The 24772-nt window shown below is 51.1% G+C and overlaps 2 protein-coding genes and 1 pseudogene across 9 annotated transcripts in view; 2 read left to right on the forward strand and 1 right to left on the reverse strand.

Moving 5' to 3' along the window:
* The first annotated feature begins 10972 nt into the window (after positions 1 to 10972).
* HGH1 (HGH1 homolog (S. cerevisiae)) lies at positions 10973 to 13626 on the forward strand. The gene is made up of 6 exons (XM_012647959.1): positions 10973 to 11574; positions 11655 to 11755; positions 11866 to 11964; positions 12164 to 12255; positions 12342 to 12464; positions 12540 to 13626. Exons 1-6 carry the CDS (start codon positions 10973 to 10975, stop codon positions 12705 to 12707), a joined length of 1185 nt encoding a protein of 394 aa, XP_012503413.1. The 3' UTR covers positions 12708 to 13626.
* A 539-nt stretch (positions 13627 to 14165) lies between these two features.
* LOC105813318 lies at positions 14166 to 16233 on the reverse strand (annotated as a pseudogene).
* A 3695-nt stretch (positions 16234 to 19928) lies between these two features.
* MROH1 (maestro heat-like repeat family member 1) overlaps positions 19929 to 24772 on the forward strand; it is a 70387-nt gene continuing 65543 nt past the window's right edge. For all 8 annotated transcript variants that reach the window (XM_012648064.1, XM_012648065.1, XM_012648068.1 and 5 more), the window contains exon 1: positions 19929 to 20025. The gene's annotated coding sequence lies outside the window, so the exon portion shown is untranslated. The remainder of the gene's footprint in view (positions 20026 to 24772) is intronic.

Genomic DNA, 24772 nt, shown 5'->3' on the forward strand with positions numbered 1-24772 from the left:
AAGCATTTTATTTTATTTTATTTATTTATTTTTTTGAGACAGAGTCTCATTCTCTTGCCTGAGCTAGAGTGCCGTGGCATCAGCCTAGCTCAGAGTAACCTCAAACTCCTGGACTCAAGCAATCCTTCTGCCTCAGCCTCCCGAGTATCTGGGACTACAGGCACGTGCCACCATGCCTGGCTAATTTTTTCTATTTTTAGTTGTTCAGCCAATTTATTTCTGTTTTTTTAGTAGAGATGGGGTCTTGCTCTTGCTCAGGCAGGTCTCAAACTCCTGAGCTCAAATCATCTACCCGCCTCAGCCTCCCAGAGTGCTAGGATTACAGGGGTGAGCCACCGCGCCCGGCCCCAGAAGCATTTTAAATACATTTATAACAATATCATAAATATCAAGTATTGAGGAATTATCTAATTAAAGATATGTGAGACCTGTACATACAAGGAAAAGTGTGAAATGTTAAAGAAGGCCTTTAATATGGCTCGAAAACTCAACATCATAAAAACGTTAATTTCTCCCATATGGACCTATTAATTCAAGCAGTCTCAACCAAAATTCAAGAAGTTGTGAACACATGTTTTCATATAACTTGACAAACTGATTCTAAAATGTTTATGAAATACAGAGTAAAGACCAGCCAGACTACTCTTGGGAGGAATAGCAAGTAGGGAAGCTTCCTCTATAAGACACCAGGACACACGAGTGCTGTTGGTTCATGGATAAACATCCAGGCCAAGGGAATATCAACAGACAAAATTATAAGAAATTTAGATTAAAGATCTCAACTGGCTTTTATTTTTGATTCTAGAATCGGGCAACACCTCATTCTATTAAACAGAATGAGTGTTCCCAGGATCCCAGCAGAGGACGTGGCTTCCTATACAGGAAAGGGCTGAAGGAACCAGAAATAGGGAACAGAAAGCAGGTTCATCATCCCAAAGTTATTTTCCTTACTCGGGTTAAAAACAGAGGGGACTTCCTTATTGTGCTGACTCAGGTTGGCTGGAATCTTCTGTTTTCAGGAAAACTGGCCTGTTTTAAGTTCAGTTTGATTACACGGCACTTAGCACAAGTGACTCCATTCTGGCCCGTCAGGTCTGCTTGGGCCAGTGTAGGAGGCCAGTCCAGGATAGCCTCTGTAGACTGTGTCTGGGAATAGTGTATAAAATGTGGACAACAGGCCCAACTACATGGTTATTTAATACATGACTGAGGAGGTTCTAGTGATTATTAGGAAAAAGACAGCTTTCTCAATAAATAGGACCGGGAAGAACTGGTTGTCCATATGGGAAAAAATGAAATTTGACTCCTTTCTTATACTATATATGCACAAATTTCAATACTAGGCAGATTAAAGGCCTAAATGCTAAAAAGCAAAACTATAAAATTTTAAGATGATGATGTAGTAGAATATCTTTATGACTTCAGGTTAGGAGAGATTTCTTACACATAATACAAACAACAGAAACCCAACCACACACTATAAAGGGAAAGTGATAAATTTGACTGTTTTAAAACTTCTGTTCCTCAAAGAATACCAAAAAGAACATGAAAAAAAAAGCCAAAATCTGGAAGATGTTTGCAACACATGTATTTTGCAAAGAATTCATATTCTGATTATATTTTAAACATTCTCGGAATCAATCAGAACAAGGCAAACAACTCTGGAAAAAAAGAGCAAAGGCTTATACTGACAAGGAAACCCAAACGATCGAAAAACCGTTAAGGCTGGGTGGATGTGGTGGCTCACGCCTGTAATGCCAGCACTTTGGGAAGTTGAGGTGCGAGAAGTTGCTTAAGGCCATGAGTTTGAGACCATACTGGACAATATAGTGAGACACTGTCTCTACGAAAATAAAAATATTAGCCAGGCATGGCACACACCTGCAGTCTCAGCTACTCAGGAGGCTGAGTGAGGTAGCAGGATTGCTTGAGCCCAAGAGTTTGAGGCTATAGTGAGCTATGATCACGCCACTGCACTCCAGCCTGGGTGACAGAACAAGACCTTATCTTAAAAAAAAGTAATAAATGAATGTAAAAGAAGTTCAGCCTCATTAGTAATCAAGGAAATTCAAATCAAAACCACAATGGAATATCTCCTCATGCCCCTCAGAATGCGGTGTGTATGATGAGAAGCGAAGGGAACTCTGATCTATCTCTGGCCTTTGTCCCTAGTTCATGGAGTTGGCCTCTAAGTCCCTGGAGTTTCTCAGATAGGAGTGTCTTTGTTATTTATGGTAGGCCCTGGCAGTTGACACTAATGAGGGACTCAGATGGCCAGAAAGAGGGGAGGGGCTGGAGGTTGAGCCCAGTCATGCAGCTGATGTGTCAGTAAATCCTGCCTGTATGTTAGTACCCCACAGAAAAGCTGAACACAGCTCAGCGAGCACCCTGACTTGCACTGTCATGCCCCGCTGTGCGGGGAGGGCAATGTGCCCCGACTCTACAGGACAGGACACAGGCTTTGCAGTGAGGGTCTTCCCAGACTTTGCCCTGCACAGCTCTTCTTTTGGCTGTTCTAGTATGTCTCCTTTTTTGCTATAAAAAGCTTAATTGTAAATACAACGCTTTTCTGAGTTCTGTGAGTTATTCTAGTGAATTATCAAAACTGAGAGAATAGTGGGGACCCTTGGATTTATAGCCATTTTGTTGGAATGAGGGTGGCTCTGGGGACCCCCAAACTTGTGGCTGGTGTCTGAAGGGAGGGCAGTCTTGGAGAAGACGTCCCCTCAACCTGTGAAGTTTGGCCTAACTCTGGTAGTTAGTGTCAGAAGTCAGTGCAGAAGGTAAATTGGTGCAACTCTTGTGGAAAATTGTCTGGCATAACCAACAAGTGCATAGCCCTGATTCTGGAGACACTCTTGCATGTGTACACCAGGAGACATTAAAAAAATGTTCTTAGTAGCATTCGTTTTTGTTTTTTTGAGACAGAGTTTGCTCTGTCATCTGGTCTAGAGTACAGTGGCATCATCATAGCTCACTACAAACTCTTGGGCTCAAGCCATCCTCCTGCCTCAGCCTCCTGAGTAGCTGGGACCACAGGTGTGCACCACCACACCCGGTTAATTTTTCCATTTTTAGTAGAGACGGGGTCTTGGTCTTGCTCAGGCTGGTCATGAACTCCTGGCCTCAAGCGATCCTCCCACCTCAGCCTCCCAGAGTGCTAGCATTACAGGCATGATCCACCGAGCTTGGCCTTAGTAGCATTTTTCATAATAGAAAAACTGGTAACAATCCTAATGTCCAGAAACACTGAAATGGATATATATATTAGGCACGTAGCCTTTGCCAGACCCCTAGGGAGATAAAGGAATGAAATGCAAGGCAGAAACTTGCATTCCTTATCCCTCCTGGTAAGGATGACACTCATCAGGGGTCCCAGGAACTAGTTGTTTGAAAAGAAATTATTACAGCAGCTGTTCTAGCCCAGGTGCTCTACTCCCCCCAGAAAACCCCTCTATAAAACCCAAGGCTCTCCCCCACTTCCTGGTGTGGATGCTCTTTTCTGCCTCCACCCATCTGCACCCGGATGTTCAAATAAACAGCATTTTGCCACACCTGAGGCTTTGTGTGTCTCCCTCTTGGCTCTGACCTAACAATACACATGGTGGTTTATTCATGCAGTGGAATACTACACAGCAATAAAAATCATGGCTCACAAACATAATCTTGAGTGAAATCATGGCCTTAAAAGCATATACCCAGAATAACTTAATTCACATAAAGTTACAGAAGAAACTAATTATTTTAGAGATACACACTCAGAGGATAAAATTATAAGAAAAGCTGGGAAATAAATACTACAAAATTCAGCATGGTGGTTCTCTCTGGGAGGGAGGAAGAGGGTGGCATATAGTGGGAGGGGCACAGTGGGTGGTTTCTGGTGCACCAGAAATGAGGGCTTTCACAACCAGCATGTCAGGTATATTGCGGCTCATTTAGTATTATTTGAAAACTGTACATATACACCATCATATCACCTACGTGGTGGCCCGGTTCCCACTGGAGCCTTGACTCACCTTGCTAACTCCAGCTTTCCGTTGTGTGGTTTTTTTTCCTAATTTAGTCTTGAATTATCTTTCCTGACAGTGGCTATACATTCTAGCAATGCCCTGAGAAGATTACAGGGATTTGATTGCGGATGTTTATAATGTGCCTTTCACGGGATATTTCTTTATGCTGGCAGACAGCCCAATGCCTAAGCGTCCCATCTGTGACCAGGTGTCCCTCTCACAGGAGACTTGTTTATTCTGTCAGATGCTCTTGTGGCTCTTGTTTGACCTGTGTCCAGTTTATTCCTTACCAAGACCTGGAAAGAAGTTTGATTTGTGTATGTTGGTCAGGTGAGATGCAGTGAGGCAACTCAACAAAACACATGAAATAACAGTTCCTATGCATCAGGTTGTGACTGGTGCCCAGTATTTGATAGGATAGTCGGGAAATTATAGTTAACAATAATTGTATATTTCAAAATAGCTAGAAGAATTGACAAATGTTCCCAACACAAAGATAAATGTTTGAGGTGATGGATACCCCAATTACCCCAATTTGATAATTACGCATTGTATACATGTATCAAAATATCACGTGTACCCCCAAAATATGTATATTATATATCAATAGAATACAAAAAAGTATAATATTGCTTCAACAAATGAACTATTTGGTAGTCAAGGATCAAGGAAAACCTCATCAGGCTTAGATAAACAGAAAGATCTCTTCTGGTGATTTCACTTCTAGAAAGCAAAACATATTTGTTACTTGCAGGTGGCAGAGAGAAGAGGGCAGCACACCTCATGGGGCCAGTGGGAAGTGGGAGCCATCCAGCACATGAATGTTCCACCAGTAGGTGGGGAGGAAGAGCAAGAGAAGGACCCACAGGTCAAAGCCTCTGTTGGAGTTTGGGCATTAGTTATCCAAGCAGGTTTCCCATGGGGAATTTTTTTGTTTTCTGACACAGGGTCTCACTCTGCCACCCAGGCTGGAGTGCAGTGGTGCAACCATAGCTCACTGCAGCCTCAGACTCCTGGGCTCAAGTGATCCTCCTGCCTCAGCCTTCCAAAGTGCTGGGACCACAGGCATGAGCCACTGCACCAGCCTACCCACAGGGAACTCTAATTGGTGGGTTTAGAGCAAGCAGGCATAAGGCCTCTGAGGTCATGCTGTGACCAAGAGGTGGCCATTGTGGCATATCCAACTGGAATGTGGTGCTCAGTGGGTCAGGTCAAGTAGGTGGTTACCAGGAAGTGGTTCTCTAAGCCAGATATCTGGATCAACCATATTGAAGAACTGGAGGAGATAAAAAAATAGAATCTGTGTCAAGGGTGACTCATTCCTGCTTTTGGTATAAGAAAGTCCAATTTATATTCAAAATTAGTCAGCATGGTGGCTCGCACTTATAACCCAGTACTTTGGGAGGCGGAGACAGGAGGATCAATTGAGCCCAGGAGCTGGATGCCACAGTGAGCTATGATGATGCCACTACACTCTAGCCTTGACGACAGAGCAAGACCCTGTCTCATAAATAAATGAATAAACGATGCCAAGGCAACATAACATTGTAAGAATTCACTGCACTTTCCATTCATTTTGAGCCTTTGAGGTTTCCTTGACTTTCTTATATATATTTAAAATGATGTTTCTGGTTTCTACTCTTGCATTTCTAGATCTTTGTAGTAAGGTTTTTCAGAATATTCTACTACATGGCTAGAAGAGAAAGGTGTTTCCTAATTATTTGATTATTCCTTTCCATACATTGAGTTTTTTTCTCGCCTATTAGAGAGAGATTAGATTTCCTGGAACTCCTCAATGTTTCCTAACTTTCCTATCCTATTATTCATCTTTGTCTTATTTTGTTTTTCATTTGGATATACTTTCTTTCCTTTTCTTTTTTTTTGGAGATAGAGTCTTGCTCCGTTGTTGGAGTGCAGTGGCATCATGATAGCTCACTGCAACCTCAAACTCGTGGGCTCAAGTGATCCTCCTGCCTCAGCCTCCCCGGTAGCTGGGACTACAGGCACATACCACCATGCCCAGCTAATTTTTTCTATTTTTAGTAGAGCCTGGGTCTCATTCTTGCTCAGGTTGTTCTCAAAGTCCTGACCTCAAATGATCCTCCTGCCTTGGCCTCCCAAAGTGCTAGGATTACAGGTCTGAGCGACCACACCTGGCCCATGTGGATATACTTTCAACTTTAACTTCCCAACCACTAATTCAATCTTCAGCCATGTTCATTCTCCTTTTGGTTCTAAATTCAGCAATCACTATTTCAGTGTTCAATAAATCTTTTTCCCCCAATTGCTCTTTTATCATGACATCTGATTTTGTTTATGGATGGAATATCTTCTGGAGTTTTCAGAGCATACTATAATAATTAGAATTCTTTAAAAGTTCTTTTCTTCATGTACTGTGTTCCCTCTGGGAGTAAGTATATGCTTCCGGTGTGCTTAATATTTAGTGATTCTTGATGTTTTTTGTTCACATTCATTAATGACATTGGTTGATTGAGTTGGCTAGAAGCATGGGAAGGTCCTCAGTATTTGGGAAGGTCTTTTTCTGCAGTCATTCTCTTTCCTAGACAGAGGGTGTCTGTGTGCTGGTGGTTGAGCCTGAGAGACAACAGGCTGCAAACGGGGCACCCAGATAAAACACAGGATGCCCAGTTACATTTGAATTTCAGATAAACAACAAATCTTTTTAAGTATGTCCCAAATGTCACATGGGTGCCCTGTTTTTAACAGCTTTGAGATAAACTTATGTACAATTCACCCATTCAAAGTGTACATTTCAATTGTTTTTATTATATTCACAGTTGTGCAATTACCGCCACAACCTAATTGAGAACTTTTTTTTTTTTGAGACAGAGTCTTGCTCTGTTGCCTGGGCTAAAGTGCCGTGGCATCAGCCTAGCTCATGGCAACCTCAAACTCCCGGGCTCAAACAATCCTCCTGCCTCAGCCTCCCGAGTAGCTGGGACTACAGGCGTGTGCCACAGTGTCCGGCTAATTTTTTCTATTTTTAGTTGTTTGGCCAATTTCTTTCTATTTTTTTAGTAGAGATGGGGTCTCACTCTTGCTCAGGCTGGTCTTCAACTCTTGACCTCAAGCGATCCTCCCACTTCGGCCTCCCAGAGTGCTAGGATTACAGACATGAGCCACCACACCTGGCCTAGAACGTTTTCAACATTTAAAAAAACAAGCCTGTGCCCATTGGCATAGTCTGCTTGGATTGTCATACAAAATACCATAGACTGGGTAGCTTAAATAACAGAAATTTATTTTCTCAGTTTTGAAGGCTGGGAGTTTAGACCAAGGTACTGACTTGGTTTTGGGTGATTGTTCTCTTCTTGGCTTACAGACAATTGTCTTCACACTGTGTCCTCACATGGTGGGAAGAGCGCCCACGAGCACTCTGGTATCTCTGCTTATAAAGACACTAATTGTATCATATCAGGGCCACACCTGGTTCAGGAAAATCCCACGACAGTATAGAAAAACTACCCTAAAACTGAGAGAGAACCAAAGACCAAGGAATGACTCTGACAAGTCCAGCTCTGCGAGTTAGATGAGTTTATTAGAGGTTACTTACCAGGATGCTTGCTCCTGGGCGGCCCAGGAATTTCTTCCACAGGAGCTTCTTTTTTTCTTTCTTTTTTTTTTTTTTTGAGACAGAGTCTCACTTTGTTGCCTAGGCTAGAGTGCCATGGCATCAGCCTAGCTCACAGCAACCTCAAACTCCTGGGCTCAAGTGATCCTCCTGTCTCAGCCTCCTTAGTAGCTGGGATTATAGGCATGCGCCACCATGCCCGGCTAATTTTTTCTATATATATTTTTAGTTGTCCAGCTAATTTCTTTCTACTTTTTTTTTTTTAGTAGAGACGGGGTCTCGCTCTTACTCAGACTGGTCTCGAACTCCCGAGCTCAAACGATCTGCCCGCCTCGGCCTCCTAGAGTGCTGGGATTACAGGCATGAGCCACCGTGCCCAGCCACACAGGAGCTTCTTGCATGCAAAATCTGCCCACCCTGTGGTCTTGCCTTAAATCTCTTCCCAGTGAATAAAGCAAAGTTATTTTTTTGCACTGTATCTTCGCTTGTTCATGGTGAAACAAATCACACAGGTGCAAAACCATCATCATATATCATGCAAGCCATGTTTATGTTAATAATATTATAATTTTCCCCTAGGCAGGGATTTTAGTATTACAATTAGCTAAAGGGCATCATAGCATAATCAAAGCAGCTCTAAAGCAGTCAGGGCCAGTTTGAGCTGGCCAATTCAGGACAAGAAAAGTGCTGGGCACTTTTCCCAGGCCCAGTAATTATCTTGGTACCTGCCTAGTCTACTTTGTAACAGTTTCACTAAGCACTCCAGGCTAGCACAGTGTCTGTTATGTCTGCGGTCCTCAACCCCCGGGCCTGCTGACCTGCGGCTTGTTAGGGACGGGCCATAGAGCTTCACACTGGTCTCCACCCCGTCCGTGGAAAAATTGTCTTGAAACTTAGGGGGGGGGGCGCACAGCAGGAGGTGAGCAGTGAGCTAGAGCTTCATCTGTATTTATAACTGCTCCCATCGCTAGCATCACTGCCTGAGCTCTGCCTCCCCTACCCCCACCCCCATGGAAAAATTGTCTTCCATGAAACCAATCTCTCATGCCAAAAAAGGTCGGGACTGCTGTGTTATATGGTGGAGAACCTGCATTTTTCCCTCACCACCCTTATGACTTCATTTAACCTTAATGATCTCCTTATTTAATTATCTCCTCTCCAAATACAGTCACACTGGGAGTTAGGACTTCAACATATGAATTTTAGAGGGACACAGTTCAGTCCATAGCACCCACTAACAGTCACACCTACTCCCTCATCCCACCCTTCCTTGGCCCTTGACAACCATTAACTTACCTTCTGTCTCTATGGATTCGTCTATTCTGGAAATGTCTTTTTTATTTTTTTTATTTTTTGATGAGACAGGGTCTCACTTTGTCACCCAGGCTAGAGTGCTGTGGCGTTAGCCTAGCTCACAGCAACCTCAAACTCCTGGGCTCAAGTGATCCTCCTGCCTCAGCCTCCCAAGTAGCTGGGACTACAGGCGGGCACCACCACACCCAGCTAATTTTTTTTTTTTTTTTTGGTAGGGATTAGATCTTGCTATGTTTCCCAGGCTGGTCTTGAACTCCTAGCTTCAAGCAGTCCTGCTGCTTTGGCCTCCAAAAGTGCTGGGATTACAGGTATGAGCCACTGGGTATGTCCTGGAAATGTCTTATAAATGGAATCATACAACATATGGTTTTCTTGTGACTTGCTTCTTTCATATTAAGTTTTTGGGGTCCATCCATGTTGGTTGTAGTATATGTCAGGACTTCATTCCTTTTTATAGCTGAATAATATTCTTTGTATGGATTTATCACATTCATTAGTTGATGGATATTTGGGTTGTTTCCACCTTTTGGCTATTATGAATAATTCTACTTATACACATTTATGTTTCTGTGTGGATGTATGTTTCCAATTTTAATTTCTCTTGAGTCTATACCTAATAGTGGAATTGTTAGGTATATGGTAACTCTGTTTAACTTTTAAAGGAGCTGACAAAATGTTTTCCACAGTGGCTGCACCATTTTACAGTCCCCCCAGCAGTATAGGAGGGGTCCAATTTCTGTACATTGTCATCAACAGCTGTTTACCCTGTCTTTTTGATTACAGCCATCCTAGTGGTTTTGGCGCCAATGATGTCTGCTACATCCCACTTTTGCAAATTCTGCAAAACCATATGAACATGGGGACACTATGCTGGGGACATTGTTTGCTTTTAAGGCAGCTTTGTAAAGGACACATGCGAGAAAGGAACCCTGAAGCTTAAATTCTATTACCCTTCTCCGAGCACTGTTACCTTGAAGGAAGTGGACAGAAACTGAGCAGCCATGGGGGGTGGAGGAGCTGAGTCTCTCCTTCACGTAGTTGCCCAGGAATGACAGCTCTGACAGTTAAGTTGCCAGCCTTGTGCACAGCTAGGGAAAGAGCATTCCAGGCAGAGGAGACAGTAAGTGCAAAGACCCTAAGGCCAGAAAGACCTTGGCCTTATGTATTATGAGCAGCCAGCCTGGCAGATGGCAGGTGCCCCAAAAATGTTGGAGTGCCTTCATCTGCCCTCCCTTCCTTCCAAGTTCGTGTGTTCCTAGAAGGTTGCTGCTTCTCCCACAGTGATTAGGCCAGTGAAGGGATACATGAAGAACCGAATGGCGTCCTTCCCTGGGACAAACTCCGACACTAGAAGAAACTGTCTTCTGCGAGGACCATGGAGCTGGGAGAGCCAGTGCCCTTCTCTGCCAGCTGCCTGCGGCAGGTGAAAACGATATGGAATCACAGAAAAGCAGGTGATGCGGGGGTGGGGGGTTGAGGGAGGGGGGTAGGGTAGACAGCACAGGGCTCCAGAAGCCAGTCTCCCAACAAACTTCCATGTCATATGGACCCATTAACCAATATTCTTTCGTGCAAGTCAGTGAGATGGGTTTTTGTCACTTGCGCCTGAGTAAGTCCTGACAAATGCCCCAGATCTACCCGCTCTGAGATGCCCACGGGCCTGTCCAAGGCCGCCCCTCAGGTCTCGCTCTGGGGCCCTCAGCGCCGAGCTCCTGGGTGGCTACCTTCCAGGAGGACCCCGGGCCACACCTTCACACAGCTAGCTAGTCACTAACCCGGGCCTGCGGGGACCGCACGACGCGCGAAGGCCGCCGGGAAGCCTAGCGAGCCAGGCCTGGGCCACGGAGCTCCGCCTCCGCCCCGCCTCCGCCCCGCCTCCAGGTCCCCGCGCCGGTCTGGCTCCGCCTCTCCGCATCCGTCCTTGCCCCTGCGTCGAGTCCGCAGCCTTGGATTGGCCGCCGCGGCTCTTCGTCTCTCTGGTGGGCGCGGCCGCAGCCCGATCGGCGCCGCTAGGAGCCCAGCGGAAGGCGGCGGCGCAGGGGAGACTGGCTGAGGCATGAGGGAGGCCGGGGCTGGTGGCGGCGCCGGGGAGGCCGAGGCGGGCTCGCCGGGAGGCCCGGGGCCAGGCCCGGAGGTGGCGGCCGCCAAGCTGTTGCCCTTCCTGGCGCCGGGGGCGCGGGCGGACCTGCAGGCGGCGGCGGCGCGGCACGTGCTGGCCCTGACCGGTTCCGGGCCCGGCCGCGCGCTGCTGGCAGGGCAGCCGGCGCTGCTGCGGGCACTGGCCGAGCTGGCCCCGGGCCGCGACGCCGCCCTCGCGCTCGTGAACTTGGCCGCCGACCCCGGCCTGCACGAGCAGATGCTGGCGGCCGACCCTAGGCTGCCTGCCTGCCTGCTGGGCCGCGCGTTGGACCCGCAGTGGCCCTGGGCCGAGGAGGCGGCCGCCGCGCTGGCCAACCTCAGCCGCGAGCCAGTGCCATGTGCCGCGCTGATGGCTGTGCTGGCGGCCGCAGAGCCGGGGGCCCCGGGCCTGGAGCAGCTGGTGCATGCGCTCTGCACGCCTGGCTACAACGCCCGCGCACCCCTGCACTACCTGGGGCCACTGCTGTCCAACCTCAGCCAGCGGCCTGCAGCGCGTGCCTTCCTGCTGGACCCCGACAGGTGAAGCCCAGGGCGCCGCGCGGGTGGGAGGTAGGGCATGCAGGTGAGCAGGGGCGACACTGAGTGACTCCTTGCAACAGGTGCGTGGTCCAGCGGCTGCTGCCCCTGACCCAGTATCCAGACTCCTCGGTGCGCAGGGGCGGGGTGGTGGGGACGCTGCGGAATTGCTGCTTCGAGCACCGTGAGTGGTGGTGGGTTGGGGCATTGTGGGGGTGGGGACAAGACTGGCTCCTCTTGGCCATCGCCCGGGGCCACCCCCCATTCTTGTCTTCCTACCTTCCCACCGCCCAGGACACCACCAGTGGTTGCTGGGACCGGAGGTAGACATTCTCCCTTTCTTGCTGCTGCCTCTGGCTGGGCCTGAGGATTTCTCCGAGGAAGAGATGGAACGTGAGTGGCTAACGTGGAGCCTCAGGGTTGGCTGGCCAGGAGGGAAGCCAGTGGGAGGAGGAGGAGGAGGTTTCCAGGTCCCAGGCCCTTTCTGAAAGCTTCCAGCAGGGAGTTGCTGAGCACAGATGGGGCTTACACAGGCAGAGCCTGGCCCAGCTGCTCAGCTCAGGGACCCAGTGGTCCTCACACTTGCCCCCAGGTTTGCCTGTTGATCTGCAGTACCTGCCGCCAGACAAGCAGCGAGAGCCTGATGCCGACATCCGCAAGATGCTTATTGAAGCCATCATGCTGGTGAGCAGGAGTCCTCCCACATTAATGCCACCCCCGATACATACACGAGCTCACTGACATCTGGGTGATCTCTTCCATCTCCCCAGCTGACAGCCACAGCACCAGGTCGGCAGCAGATACGAGACCAGGGAGCCTATCTGATCCTTAGAGAGCTGCATAGGTGGGAGCCACAGCCTGATGTGCAAGCAACTTGTGAGAAGCTCATCCAGGTGGGTGCAGGGTAGAGAGGCTGGGAAAGGGGTGCCCATCACCTGTCAGCTGCTCATTGCCTCCTCTGCCAGCAGGTGCTTATTGGGGATGAGCCTGAGTGTGGCATGGAAAACCTGCTGGAGGTGCAGGTGCCTGAGGATGTGGAACAGCAGCTGCAGCAGCTGGACCGCCAGGAGCAGCTGGAGCAAGAGCAGCAGGAGCTGGCCCCAGAGCTGTGGGGCAAGAAGGCTGCACCCACTTGAGGCCCCTGCAGCCTGATACCACCTCCAGGCCCACCTTTGCCAGGCTTCTCAGGCCAGGTCTTCCTATAGGGCCCTCTGGCTGTGCGGTGTGGAGAAGCAGAGCTACACTCAGGCTCCTGTCCATCTGAGGGTTCTAAGGCAAATGCCCAGTGAACTTTGGAGGGTTGACAGCACTCCAGCCCTATGCCATGTTGGTATTAGCAAGAATTCAGGTTGTGACTCACCTGCCCCCATGCGAGGAGGAGATGGTAGGTGATGGCCGGTGGAGCCCCACTCCTGAGGGCCCTGCAGGGTCTGGGTGTAGGTGGGTGCCTTTGTGTAGGCAGTGCCCCTGCTGTCAGCCCCAACCCCTGGGCCCTCAGCTCCCCCTGCCTCAGAGGGCTGACCCAGCCACACCTGGGTTCTGGGGTTTACGTAGGACCATGCCTCCTATTTCCCCATCTTGGCTTGCATTGGTTTTTCCCCAGCCCCTCTGGCTAGGCCACTTCCCTGGGCAGCTTCCTTGAGCCTTGGCTGCTCTTCCCTAGCTTTGCCTACCTCTGCAGAGAGCCTCCCAGATGTACCTGTAGCGTGGCCCCTTGCCCCAGTGGAGCCCGCTATGGGCCCTGGAGCCTGTCTGCTTTTCCCCTGGCTCCGTGTGTGTGCTTCCCCCGTTCTGTGGTTGGCAAGCCCCGCCGTGTTCTCTTCCTGAGCCTCCTGTCAGACCTCACTGCTACCTTTTGCACTGGGCTCCTTAGTGCTAGCTCCCTCTTGCCAACAGGCCCTCCCCAGCCCCTCGGACCTCAGTGAAGGAGCTCGGCTTATCTTCCTGAGACTTCACAGTGTCCCATCCCATGCCCCTGCAAATTGGAGGCCCACTCCACCTTGTGTTCTGCCATGGCTGGGTGCTTCACTGGGTGCCAGGCATCTCCCCTCCATGGTCCCCTCTAACTTGCCCCCATTAAAGCTCTGGCCCTCTGGGCAGGCGTATGGACTGGTGTTTTTCCTTGACCAGGAGCCCCACAAGGTAGTGGCAGAACCTCAGCCTGGCAAGGCCCCTGGAGGCCATCTGCCCTGTCTTGGCACTAAGACATTGCACCCTGGGCGCTATAGAATAGATGCTTTATTTGGCCTTGCCCCACCCACCCTCAGTAGACCAGGGAGTGCCCAGGCATATTCCTGATGGCAGACCTGGGGCACAATGGCAGTGGCTATCTGGGTGTACTCTGGAGCTCCAGCCCAGCAGAACCCACACCTCTTCTGGGGTGGGCCTCCAGGGGCCTGAGCCTGGGGCCAAGGGCGTTCCTGGGGACACCTTGTGGGTGGGGGCACTGCAGCTGTAGGATGAGCTTGGGGGACTCCAAGCCTGTGCAAGGTTCTACATCCTCTGGGGATGCTGGGAGTTTGGACTCCACCCACTTCTCTGCAGGGGATTGCAGTGGGGTCAGAGTGCAGAGGAACCACCTGTCACCCAATTGTTCACCCCATGGGCCACACCACACCTGGGGAGGCACCAAGTACCGTGTAGGAGAGTGTGTGCACTGTAGGGAGCATCTAGTGGTACACAGCCACTTGCTGCAGGCCCAAGCATGTGCCTGGGTACGGCTGGAGCAACCCCCAGATCAGGTCCTGGCACTGTGTGGGCAAGGGCTCATGGCTGCAGCCCACCTTCCAGTGCCCCTGGACATCGCTGCCAACAATGCTGGCAGCTTAGAGGGTGGCCCCTTTAAGTCCTCAGGACAATCACAAATGGGGAGACTGAGGCACTCAAAGGCAAGGTGGCTTGCCCTGGGCTAGGCTAGTGCAGAGCTCAGGTTTGGGTTGGGTGGAGCCACTGCTTTTCTTGAACCCTTCTGAATCAGGTCTTGCCCCTGCCCCTGACTTCCCCATCACCTGTCACCATCACTGAGGTGCATGTACCAAATGTTTCCCAGCCTGGATTGGGGAGGATACTGGATCAGTCTCCCCACCATGTTGGATGACCCTTCTTGGAGCCCAGGTCTCTCACTGCCCACTCTCCAGGCTTCTGCTGGCACTTGGGAGGGACACAGGGACAGACTGTAGTACGCAACTGGGGACAGACCTGGCTGGAAGGTGGGGCCATGGTGCATCAGGTACAGCATGCAGTGGGGCTGGCACTCCTTGAAGGGCAGCTTCCCAGTCACCATGGCAGAGAGGATAATGCCCCAGGGCATGGGCTCCTCAGGCTGAGGCCCCTCCCTACCCTACCCTGGCCCCCAGGGCAGTACTCACAGGCTCCACAGGTTGGCCTGCTCCCACTATACCTCTTGCTCAGGAGGACCTCTGGGCCATGTAGGCCACAGAGCTGCAAAAGGTGCTCGGCAGGGAGTTCTTGAGCCCTGTGCAGTTGGGGAAACCCAAATCTGCGTAAGACATGCAGGGAGGCAGCAGTGAGTAAGGGCAGCGGTCTCAGGGCAGGGGCTCAGGAGGGTGTGGGTCTGAAGGGGTGGCTGTGGGGCATCGGGGTGCTGTGTGTGGGGCTAGGGGCTCACCAGTCAGCTTTAGAAAGCCTCACTCATCCAGCAGGATGTGCTCACACTTCAGGTCCCTGCGTGGGAAAGGGGAGGTGGGACTGGCCTGGGCTCAAGTGGGCCTCTTCATGCATGTGGGTGGGCCAGGTGGCACCCTCACTGGTACACAATACCAGCGCTGTGGCAGTGGGCCACGACACTGACCAGCTGCCAGAAGCCTGTGGGTCTTCTCCTCCAGCCCTGGGCAGCAGTGGTGGTCCCATACAGTGTTGATGTGCTTCAGTAGGTTGCCTGCAGCCACCAGTTGCAGCACCAGGTAGGAGTGCTGGCTGCTATGATAGGTCTTGTACAGCTGCACCTGCTGACCCGCCCACCTACCATCACCTTGAGGAGGGTCCCAGGGTGTGCTGGGACTGCTGGGCTCTTGGGGTGGGGTTGGGTCCCAGCCTAAGGGCCAAAGGGAGGTCCCTTGGTAGAAGGCTAGCCTTGGGGGATAGGAAGGGGTGAGGACAGGCTGTGTTGAGGCTGCAACCTACCACATTTGGGTGCTTTCAGGTAGTGTTGAGTGAAGAGAACTCACAGGGCAGGAACTTGCAGGACAACTCCATGAGGCCTTGGCTGTGGAGATGATCTTGATAGCCACCTGTGTGGGTGGAAGGTGCCAGTGTGTGCAGGCACAGCCCCCTGTCCTTTGTACTTATTCCTGAGCTCCCCCACCCTCCTGTCCCAAGCACTTAAGGGGTTTGGGAACTGGAAGTGGGACCAAAGAAGCCCATGGTGGAGGCAGAGGGGGCAGCTGGAAAGTACCTGAGTGGGTTTAGGACAGGGAGGGTCCTGTGGGGCCAGGCTGGGGGCACTGGAACCCACTAGGAGGAGGAAGGAGGCAGCTGCCTCACCATGGTGTGGCGCTTGCCCTGCAAGTCCCAGGACAGCTTGGGGTTGTGCTGCATGCACTTGTGTATGGCATAGGCCAGGTAGACCTTGGAGAAGGCCCCGGAGCTGATCTTGGAGGAAAGCAGGTACCTGTTATCCTTGCACTCACACACCTGTTCCATGAAGGTTGGGTGTCAGGAGGCAGGCGCTGGGGAAAAAGAGGCAAATTCTAGAATGGGGATTCTAGTGCTATACCTGCATTGTGCTCTCAAAGGGGGGTCCTCTTGTGCCCCAGGACCTGCCCACTCCGATGTCTGAGGACATTTTTCAGGACCAGTCCTGTCCTGCATGGGGCCCACTCTCCATGGGATGAGAACCTCCTGCAAGGGCTGCAGCCAGGATGAGCCCTCTGAGGACCACTCAGGATGTGGCTAGAACACAAAAGGCCTTGAAAGAAACTGAGGAGGGGGCAGGGGGCAAAGGCAGAAGGCCAGCTTGCTAAGCCATTAGGAAGGGGAAAAGGGATATAGTACTTGTCAGCCACTGTTGCAACTGTACCCCTCATCCTCGGATAGAGTGCCCAGGCCTCTACTAGAGGCTTGGCCAGGAGGGCAGGGAGCCTCCCACCTTCTGGCCTCCCGCAGTAGAGCCTGAAGCTTCTCCTGCCCAGGCCGGGCCTACTGCAGGGAGCCTCCCACCTGGAGTTCTCTGTAGACTCCATCACAAACCACAGGGCAAGCAAGGGCCCCAGGCCTGGGCCCACCTCAGATCCTACAGCTCCAAGAGACAGAAGCCAACAGTGCCCTTCTCTTCTCTGGCCCTCAGAGTCCTCTGAGAACACTGTTGCTGCCAGGAGTAGGGGCTAACATCGACTGAGCACTGACTGTGTGCCAGGTGCCATTCTAAGCAGTCACACTAGCTACAACTCCCACCTGTAGCAGTCCTACTCCTGTTCATAGAACACACTGAGGTACCCATCCCATGTGGGGCATTCACATCCAGGTTTCAAGTCTGAGCAATACTGTTTTACAGATGATGAAATTGAGGCCAAGTGGTGGCAGAGCCCAGGCCCAAATGTGTAGTCTCTGCTGTGAGCTGGACAGCACAGTAGCTGTGGGCCTGGAGGGTGGGACTGTCTAATGGGCAGCTGTCCTGGGAGTGTCTACAAGGGCCTGGAGCTTGGTAAAGGCCCAGTGAGTGTCTGGGGACTTAGATTCTTCTCTGCTGAGATCCAGGGGCAGATGTGGTGTGCTCGTTGTAGTGAAGGCCTCAGAATAGGATGGCTTCAACTGGCAAGACCATTTTCTCATCCCTCTTGACTGTGGGTTTCTTGAGAGCAAGGCTTTGTTTGATATTCCCTTCTCACCCACAGCCCTTGTCTGGCAAATTGCCTGGAATATGGAAAATAAGAACAAACTAACTGGTTTGTGGCTGACCTGGGAGTTAGGAAAAGAGAAACTGCTCCAGGTAATTCAAGCAGAGGGGGGTTAACTTGGCATTGGTTCTGCAAGCATTAGAAGGGCTGGAGAAGCACAAGGCACAAGATGAAGCCCGTTGAAGGTGGGTGGCTGCAAGGAGCTGTCTCTAGAGCTGGAGCCACGTGATCCTAGCCATGGGGGCTGTGTCACTAAAGTACTGCTGCCAAGGCTGGGAGCCCATATCCCCAGCTGTACCCCTTCTCTCCCTCCCAGCTCCCACCAGGGCGAGAACCCAGCTGGAAGCCAGAGAGTGTTAGACTGAGTGATGAAAGGTGGGATCTGAGTGGTCATTGACTCTGTCCACCCTCCCTCTGCAGAGTTTTTTTTTTTTTTTTTTAATCTCTTCTCTTGTTTTTGGATGCAGAGTCTTGATTATTCTCTTCTTTGTGGCCCGTAATTCATCCAAGAAGCTGAACTGGGCAACCACCTTGTGCCAAGCTCTTGGGAGCAAAACAGATCTAGGCCTTTCTCTCAGAGTTTACTGCTTCGGCAGAGAGATTGGCATTAATAATGTAATAAAAGAAAAATAAAATTGTGATGTTGAGCAACTTGTATGTCTGGTGAAGAGATGGCTACTGTGGCTGGAAGTCCAGCTGAGGCTGGGAGGAGGACAGGGCATTAGCCCAGGAGAGCCACCACATGAGTCGTGCAGGTGTGAGCTGGGAAGAGGCCTCTCCTGCTTCCCTGGCAACTTGCCCTGTTAGTAGTTCCTGTCTGCTGGGGCTGGGGCAACTTCCTGGCAGTGTTACTGGGCCAGGCCCCCATCTGCAGAAAGTCCCATTCTGTGTCCTGCCCCTCTTGGGCTCCACCTCTGCAACAGAGAGACAGGCTCAAGTCGCTCTCTGTGGAAGACGAGCATCCTCCCCTGCACCACCCTGCTACCACCGCCCCAGCGCTCCCAGGACCTCCTGCAGCTGGATTTCCACATCTAACCGATCGACACTGCCCTGGAGGCAGCGCTGCAAACCACTTCGTGAACACCATCCTTTCTGTTCGATGTGCACACATCCAGGTGGTTTCCGCCTTCCAGCCGGGTCCTTCCCAGAATCTCCCGTGAGCTTTAATTTGTCTTATTAGCCATTTACTTTTTACCTGCCTCGCTCCAGATTCTAAGGTCCTGGGTGCGGGGCCTGGTTGCCTAGGTGCCCGTGGTCTGTCAGTAGACTGGACGTGCACCTGCCGCACGCGTGCGTGTGCTTGCGCCAAGGGGTCCGCGCCCCAGCTCTCTGGGGTGTCTGTTGGGTGTTCAGTGTGCGTGCGTGAGAGATAGGACACTACGATACGCCGGTGTGTGCCCAGGTTAGGCGTACCTGACGTGTGCCCCTGGACAGGTTTGGGTTGGCGAGTGCACCCGCTTGCTCCGTGCGCTTTGGGGTGTGACGACGCACGAGCTAACGTCCCCCGGGAATGGGGGCGGAGTCTGGGTGCGGGGATCGCAGGGGCGCGTGCGTCTGAAGCGGAAGCTGAGCTGGGGCCGGCGCCTGCGCAGTGGCCCGCCGCGCTCGTCCCCAACAGCCAGGTGCGGTGGCCGAGCGGCGGCCAGGGGCGGGGCCGAGCGTAAGGCGGAGTCTGCGCACTCCTGCTCGCTTGGGAACGGTGGGCGGGTGGAGTGAGCGAGAGGAACACGCCTGCGACCAATGAGCGCAGAGATCTCGTAGGGGCGTAGCCTGATTGCCGCTCGCGGGGTCGCGGTAGGCCTGAGGGCAGCGGGGCGGGCTCAGCGCACGCGGCTCCGCCCACTCCGGGCCGCGGGCGGCTGTGGCGGCAGTGGCTGTGAGTTCCTCAGGTAAACGGCGGGCGGTGACGCGCTTTTGGGAGCGCCCTGGGGGGAAACCTGGGCGAGAGGGCCTAGGGGCCGTCCCCTTGGCCGGGCCGCGCGGGAAGCCGAGTCAGGGGGCGCCTCCCAAGGTCGCCGGGCGAGCGCCGGGATGGTCCTGGGCGTCGCGGGGGCCGACGCCCGCCCCCTTTCCAGCTGAGGCGCCCTGGAGCCAGCTGCGCTGCGTCACGACCCGGAAGGGAGACCCAGAGCTTTGCGGTTCGCATTCCTCCTCGGCGCCCTTGCGTGTTCCCCTGGCCCGTGCTTGCCTCCTCTTGCCCGGGGAGCGCGGTGGTCCCGGTCTGGTGCCTGTCTTCTCCTCCCCAGGGGGCGCGGTGATCCCGAACCCGTGCCTGTCCCCTCCCCGCCAGGGGAGCGCGGTGGTCCGGGCTGTGCCTGACCACCCCAACCAGGGAGAGCGGTGGTCCCAGCCTGTGCCTGACCCCCCGGAGAGCGCGGTGGTCCCACCCGACCACCAGGCATCCTCTCTGGGAATCTAAGCCTAAACCCTGAGAGTTCTAAGCCGGTGTGCACCAGGGCCACTGAATTTCTGTATTCTCTTTGACATTTAAAGGAGGCTGTCGAGAGCAGGAAGGTGATTTGTCCAGAGTCACGCGGATTACTGGTCAGAGCGTGTGTCATAAAGTTGGAAGGGCCTGGGAGTCCCGCCTCTAGTCAAGGTGAGACCTAGGTGGCGCTCAGCAGGGGCGGCCCGCTGATGTGGGTTCGAGTTTTCCTGCGGTGTTTGTGCAGCTGCAGTGTAGTGTTGGGGTCAGAGGAGGCTGCTCTGGGGACATAGGGGGCTCGTTCTACACGCTTTACAGAGGTTCCCTTTGCCGGCTCAGGTGGGGAGGGGACAGACCCATAAACTCAAGTGCAGTGAGATAAGCACAGGGGTAAGCTAGGGGGCAGGGGACCCGTGTGGGGAGCAGGAGCAGTGGCTGGGCCTGGGGAGGTAAGCTGGAGTGGCGGTTGGTGGGGGCAGCTGGTGGCTGGGTGGGGGCTGACATTGAGGGGACGGTCTGGTCCCCAGACACCACTGTACAGGGGATGGTGGTAAATGAGTGGGCTGTAGGGTGTGGGAGGGAGATGCTGATTGCTAACCCAGATAGCCGAATGCAAGTGAGGCTGGGGCTGGTGGCAGGTCAGGGGTGAAGATGGTGAGTTGAGTTTTAGAGCTGTTGGGTTTGAGTGGCGATGACCATCTGAATGAAGATGCTGGGGAGGCCAGGGCTGGAGACACCTGGGAATCATTGTTTTTGGGATATTTTATCTGTGGCATATGTTTGTGACATGGTTGCATGTATGATCCGGGTGCCCTGTGGGCCTGGTGATGCTGTGTCATCAGGATCTTATTCTTAGGCCTCAGGCTGTCATGGCCCATGTAAGCAGGTGTTTCCAAGTCTCTCTGTAGTGTCAGAGTGGAATGACCCGAGTTTAAGCTGTCTTTGTTAGCTCAAAACTGATGTCCAGCTGCTGTGGCTTGTTCAGACCTGCATCTTGGTATTTCTCGTTCTCCTTAGAGCTGATTGCTGCCTGCTAAGGGACGTCAATGTGTTAGAGGTGGAACCTGTGGGGCATCTGCTTGCTCCAGTTTGTGATTGTCCCAGGTGTCAGAAAACAGGTGTCTGTGCTTAGTTTTCTTTCCCAGGGTCCACAGAGGCCCTTGGGTGAGAAGCAAGATTGCTGCTGTCTGTGATCAGCGCCCTGCCTCGAAACCCCCTTTCACTGAGCTGAGTTACTCTGTGGCAGCTCACACAGCTTGATCAGGTGGGAGCACCAGGCAAGCTCCTGGCCAGTGCTCAGAGAATACTGACTGCTGGATGTCGCAGGAAACGTACTTTCTTCACGGAGCTGGAGGGGCCACCTGGCTTAGGGGGTTTGCATGTTCACCCAGTGACATAGCTTGGCGTGGCTCATGTTGGGAAATTATGTTCTCAGTGGATCATGAGCAGTGAGCTGCAGAGCTGCATGTCTCTGGGTCAGCAGCCCAGGTTCTTGTTGGTGACTCAGGAAGTTGATTTTGTGGCTCCTGTGCTATGAGGCAAAATCCCTTAGACCCGGTGCATGGGTGGGGCATTCCATGACCTTCCAGTCTCCCTGCACACACCCGACCCAGCAGGCTGGCTCATCACTTCTGGGTGCTGCACGTTCGACCAGCACAATTCCCACCCCCCCATCTAACCCCCTTCAGACTCAGTGCACGTGGCCCAGCACCTGTGTCATGCCCTAATGTGTGGCAGCTGTAATACTTGTGCGCATCTTTTTGTGGCCGGAGAGAGCCTCCAAGCCAGGGATTCTGTGGGCCTAGGGCAGTGGCCAGCAGTTGTTTACTAAATGTGGTTGAATGAAGAGGAAGCAGTGTCTTCATTCACACAAAAATGTGTACTGTGTAGGGAGAGAAAACCCTATCAGCCCTATCTGCCACCTTCTTCCATTAGGTTTTTGTTTTGTTTTGTTTTGTTTTGTTGAGACAGAGTCTCACTCTTTTGCCCGGGCTAGAGTGAGTGCCATGGCGTCAGCCTAGCTCATAGCAACCTCAAACTCGGGGGCTCAAGCGATCCTACTGCCTCAGCCTCCCGAGTAGCTGGGACTACAGGCATGCGCCACCATGCCTGGCTAATTTTTTCTATATATTTTTAGTTGTCCAATTAATTTCTTTCTAATTTTAGTAGAGACGGGGTCTCGCTCTTGCTCAGGCTGGTTTTGAACTCCTGAGCTCAAACAATCCGCCCGCCTCAGCCTCCCAGAGAGCTAGGATTACAGGCGTGAGCCACCGCGCCCGGCCGGTAATGTAGCCTTTTGATACAATTTAACATAATATAGGCCAAATCCCCCTTCTTTTCATATATTTTTCAAAATTTAATTGGCTATTCTTATTTGTTCATCATTCCCTATGAACTTTGAAGCAATTCATCAAGCACCCTCCAGTATCCTGATTTATGTATTTATAGATTATAGAAAATTGACAGTTTTGTAATATTGAGTCTTACAGGAGGATTTTGATTCTATTCCTTCAATGAACAGTTTAATTCTGTGCATACTAAGGACACAAACCAAAACCTTTCTGCCTGCTCACTGTATGGAGAAGATAGACTGGAACATACAGCTGTTAACATTTTGTGCTGATCCCATATTAATCACATGAACAAAGGGCTGCAGGAATATTCAGTTTCTTGTTGGAACGTTGGTATGTTCTGTGTGACTGGAATGGGCCCTGGAGGGGTGTGTAGAAGTCCGGTGGTGGAGAGGGCAGGGCAGGGGCTGGTGTGGGACAAGCCAAGACAAAGGTTCTAGGGCTGAAGCCACAGGCTGTGAGGTGGGCTGAGAAACAGCAGCTCATGACAGCCCCTGTGGAAGGCTGAGGTATGATTCTCGGCAGGCTGGTCAGCCGTGATGTGATCTGGCCTGCTCCTGACAAAGGTTAGCTACTCTGAGCATGGAGGAGGGCTCGAGTGGCTGGCAGGGCTTGGGGTGGGGGTGCCTATTGCTGAGGGGTGAGCCTTAGTTGCATTAACCTATAGTGGTGTATTCAAAGAGCAGAAGTTCTCATTTTGACAAATTTCAGTTTATCAAATTTTTCTTTTATAGATTCTGCTTTGGTATCAGTCATGAAGATTTTCTTCTGTGTTTAGTAGTTGTTTTTTTTTTTTTTTTCCGAGGCACAGTTTCACTCCGTTGCCCAGGCTGGAGTGCTGTGGCCATTCACAGGTGCAATCACAGCTCACTGCAGCCTCGAACTCCTGGGCTCAAGGGATTCTCCTGCCTCAGCCTCCTGAGTAGCTGGCACTAAAGGCCGGCATGACTTTTTGAATTTTCAGTTGTTCATTGTCAGTATGTAGAAATACAGTTGATTTTTTTTTTTAACATTGACTTGATTGGCTCTGTCATAAACTCTATGAAGTCACACACATCTGAACACAGTTTTCTCTAGCAGAAATTTGTCATTTTGGGCTTAATGGTTTTCACAGCCTTTTCTGCCACACAGATGGCATCTCCAATGGTACAATCCGTCCAGACTTTCATGATATTCTGTCTGTCGGGGTTCTCTTCCATAGCATTGACAATCCTTTCCATAGAGTACCATGTGTAATGAGCCTTAAAGGTCCTTAGAACCTCTTGACCTAGAGGCTGAATTAGAGACGTATTTGGAGGCAAGTAGACCACTTCGATGCCTTCAGTGTTGAACTCATGGCATTGTCCCATATTAAAAGAATTTTAAAAGACAGTCCCTTATTGGCAAGATACTTCCTGACTTTGGGGGCAAAGCATTAATGGAATTAATCCAGAAAAAGGGTTCTTGTTGTCTAGGCCTTCTTGTCGTACAACCAAAAGACTGGCAGCTGGTGTTTATCTTTTCCCTTCAAAGGTCAGGGGTTAGCAGCTTTATAGATAAGGGCAGTCCTGATCATAAGCCAACTGCATTTGCACAAAATAGTTAGCCGTCCCTTCCTGCCTGAAATCCTGGCGTTTGCTTCTCTTCTTAACAAATGTCCTTTGTAGTATTTTTTTCAAGAATAGGGTACCTTCCTCTGCATTAAAAACCTGTTCAGGCAGATGTTCTTTCTCATCAGTGATTTCTTTAATGGTGCCTGGTGTCTTGGAACTTGTCTGCTGCCTCCTGTTTGACAAAATCTGCTTCTCTTGTTATCTTGACATTTTTTTCAAGTCAAACTTCTTTCTAAAATTATCAAACCATCCTTTACTAGCATTAAATTCTCCAGTTTTAGATCCTTCACATTCCTTTTGCTTTAAGTTGTCATATGATGACTTCACCTTTTTTCAAATCACGTTAGAGTGTGTAGGTATACCTTTCTTATACCAACCCTGCACCCATATAAAAGCTGTATTTTCAATATTAGATAAAAAGGGCCAGGTGGGATGGCTCACGCCTGTAATCGTTGCACTCTGGGAGGCTGAGGCAGGAGGATTGCTTGAGGTCGGGAGTTCAAGATCAGCCTGAGCAAGAGTGAGACCCCATCTCTCCTAAAAATAGAAAAAATTAGCTGGGCATGATGATGTGTGCCTGTCGTCCCAGCTACTTGGGAGGTTGAGGCAGGAGAATCACTTGAGCTCAGGAGTTTGAGGTTGCTGTGAGCTAGGCTAATGTCACAGCATTCTAGCCCGGGCAACAGAGTGAGACTCTGTCTCAAAAAAAAAAAAAAAAGATATTTAGCAGAAAGTGAAAAGTTTTTGTGCCTGGTGACTTAGCTGTAGTGATGGCTTCACAATTTTTTTTTTACAATGATCCTTACATTGGATTCATTTATCTTTTTTAGGTGTGCAGCTGCAGACCTCAATCTACAGTACATATCAAGCAATTCAACTGTTCTTTGTGGCTATATAATGTTGCATTGTGTATATGCACCATAATTTTTTTTTTCTTATGACACGGTCTCACTCTGTCATCCAGGCTATTAGAGTGCA

This window comes from Propithecus coquereli, unplaced genomic scaffold (genome assembly GCF_000956105.1).
Source record: "Propithecus coquereli isolate 6110/MARCELLA unplaced genomic scaffold, Pcoq_1.0 Scaffold28, whole genome shotgun sequence".
Lineage (NCBI taxonomy): Eukaryota > Metazoa > Chordata > Mammalia > Primates > Indriidae > Propithecus > Propithecus coquereli.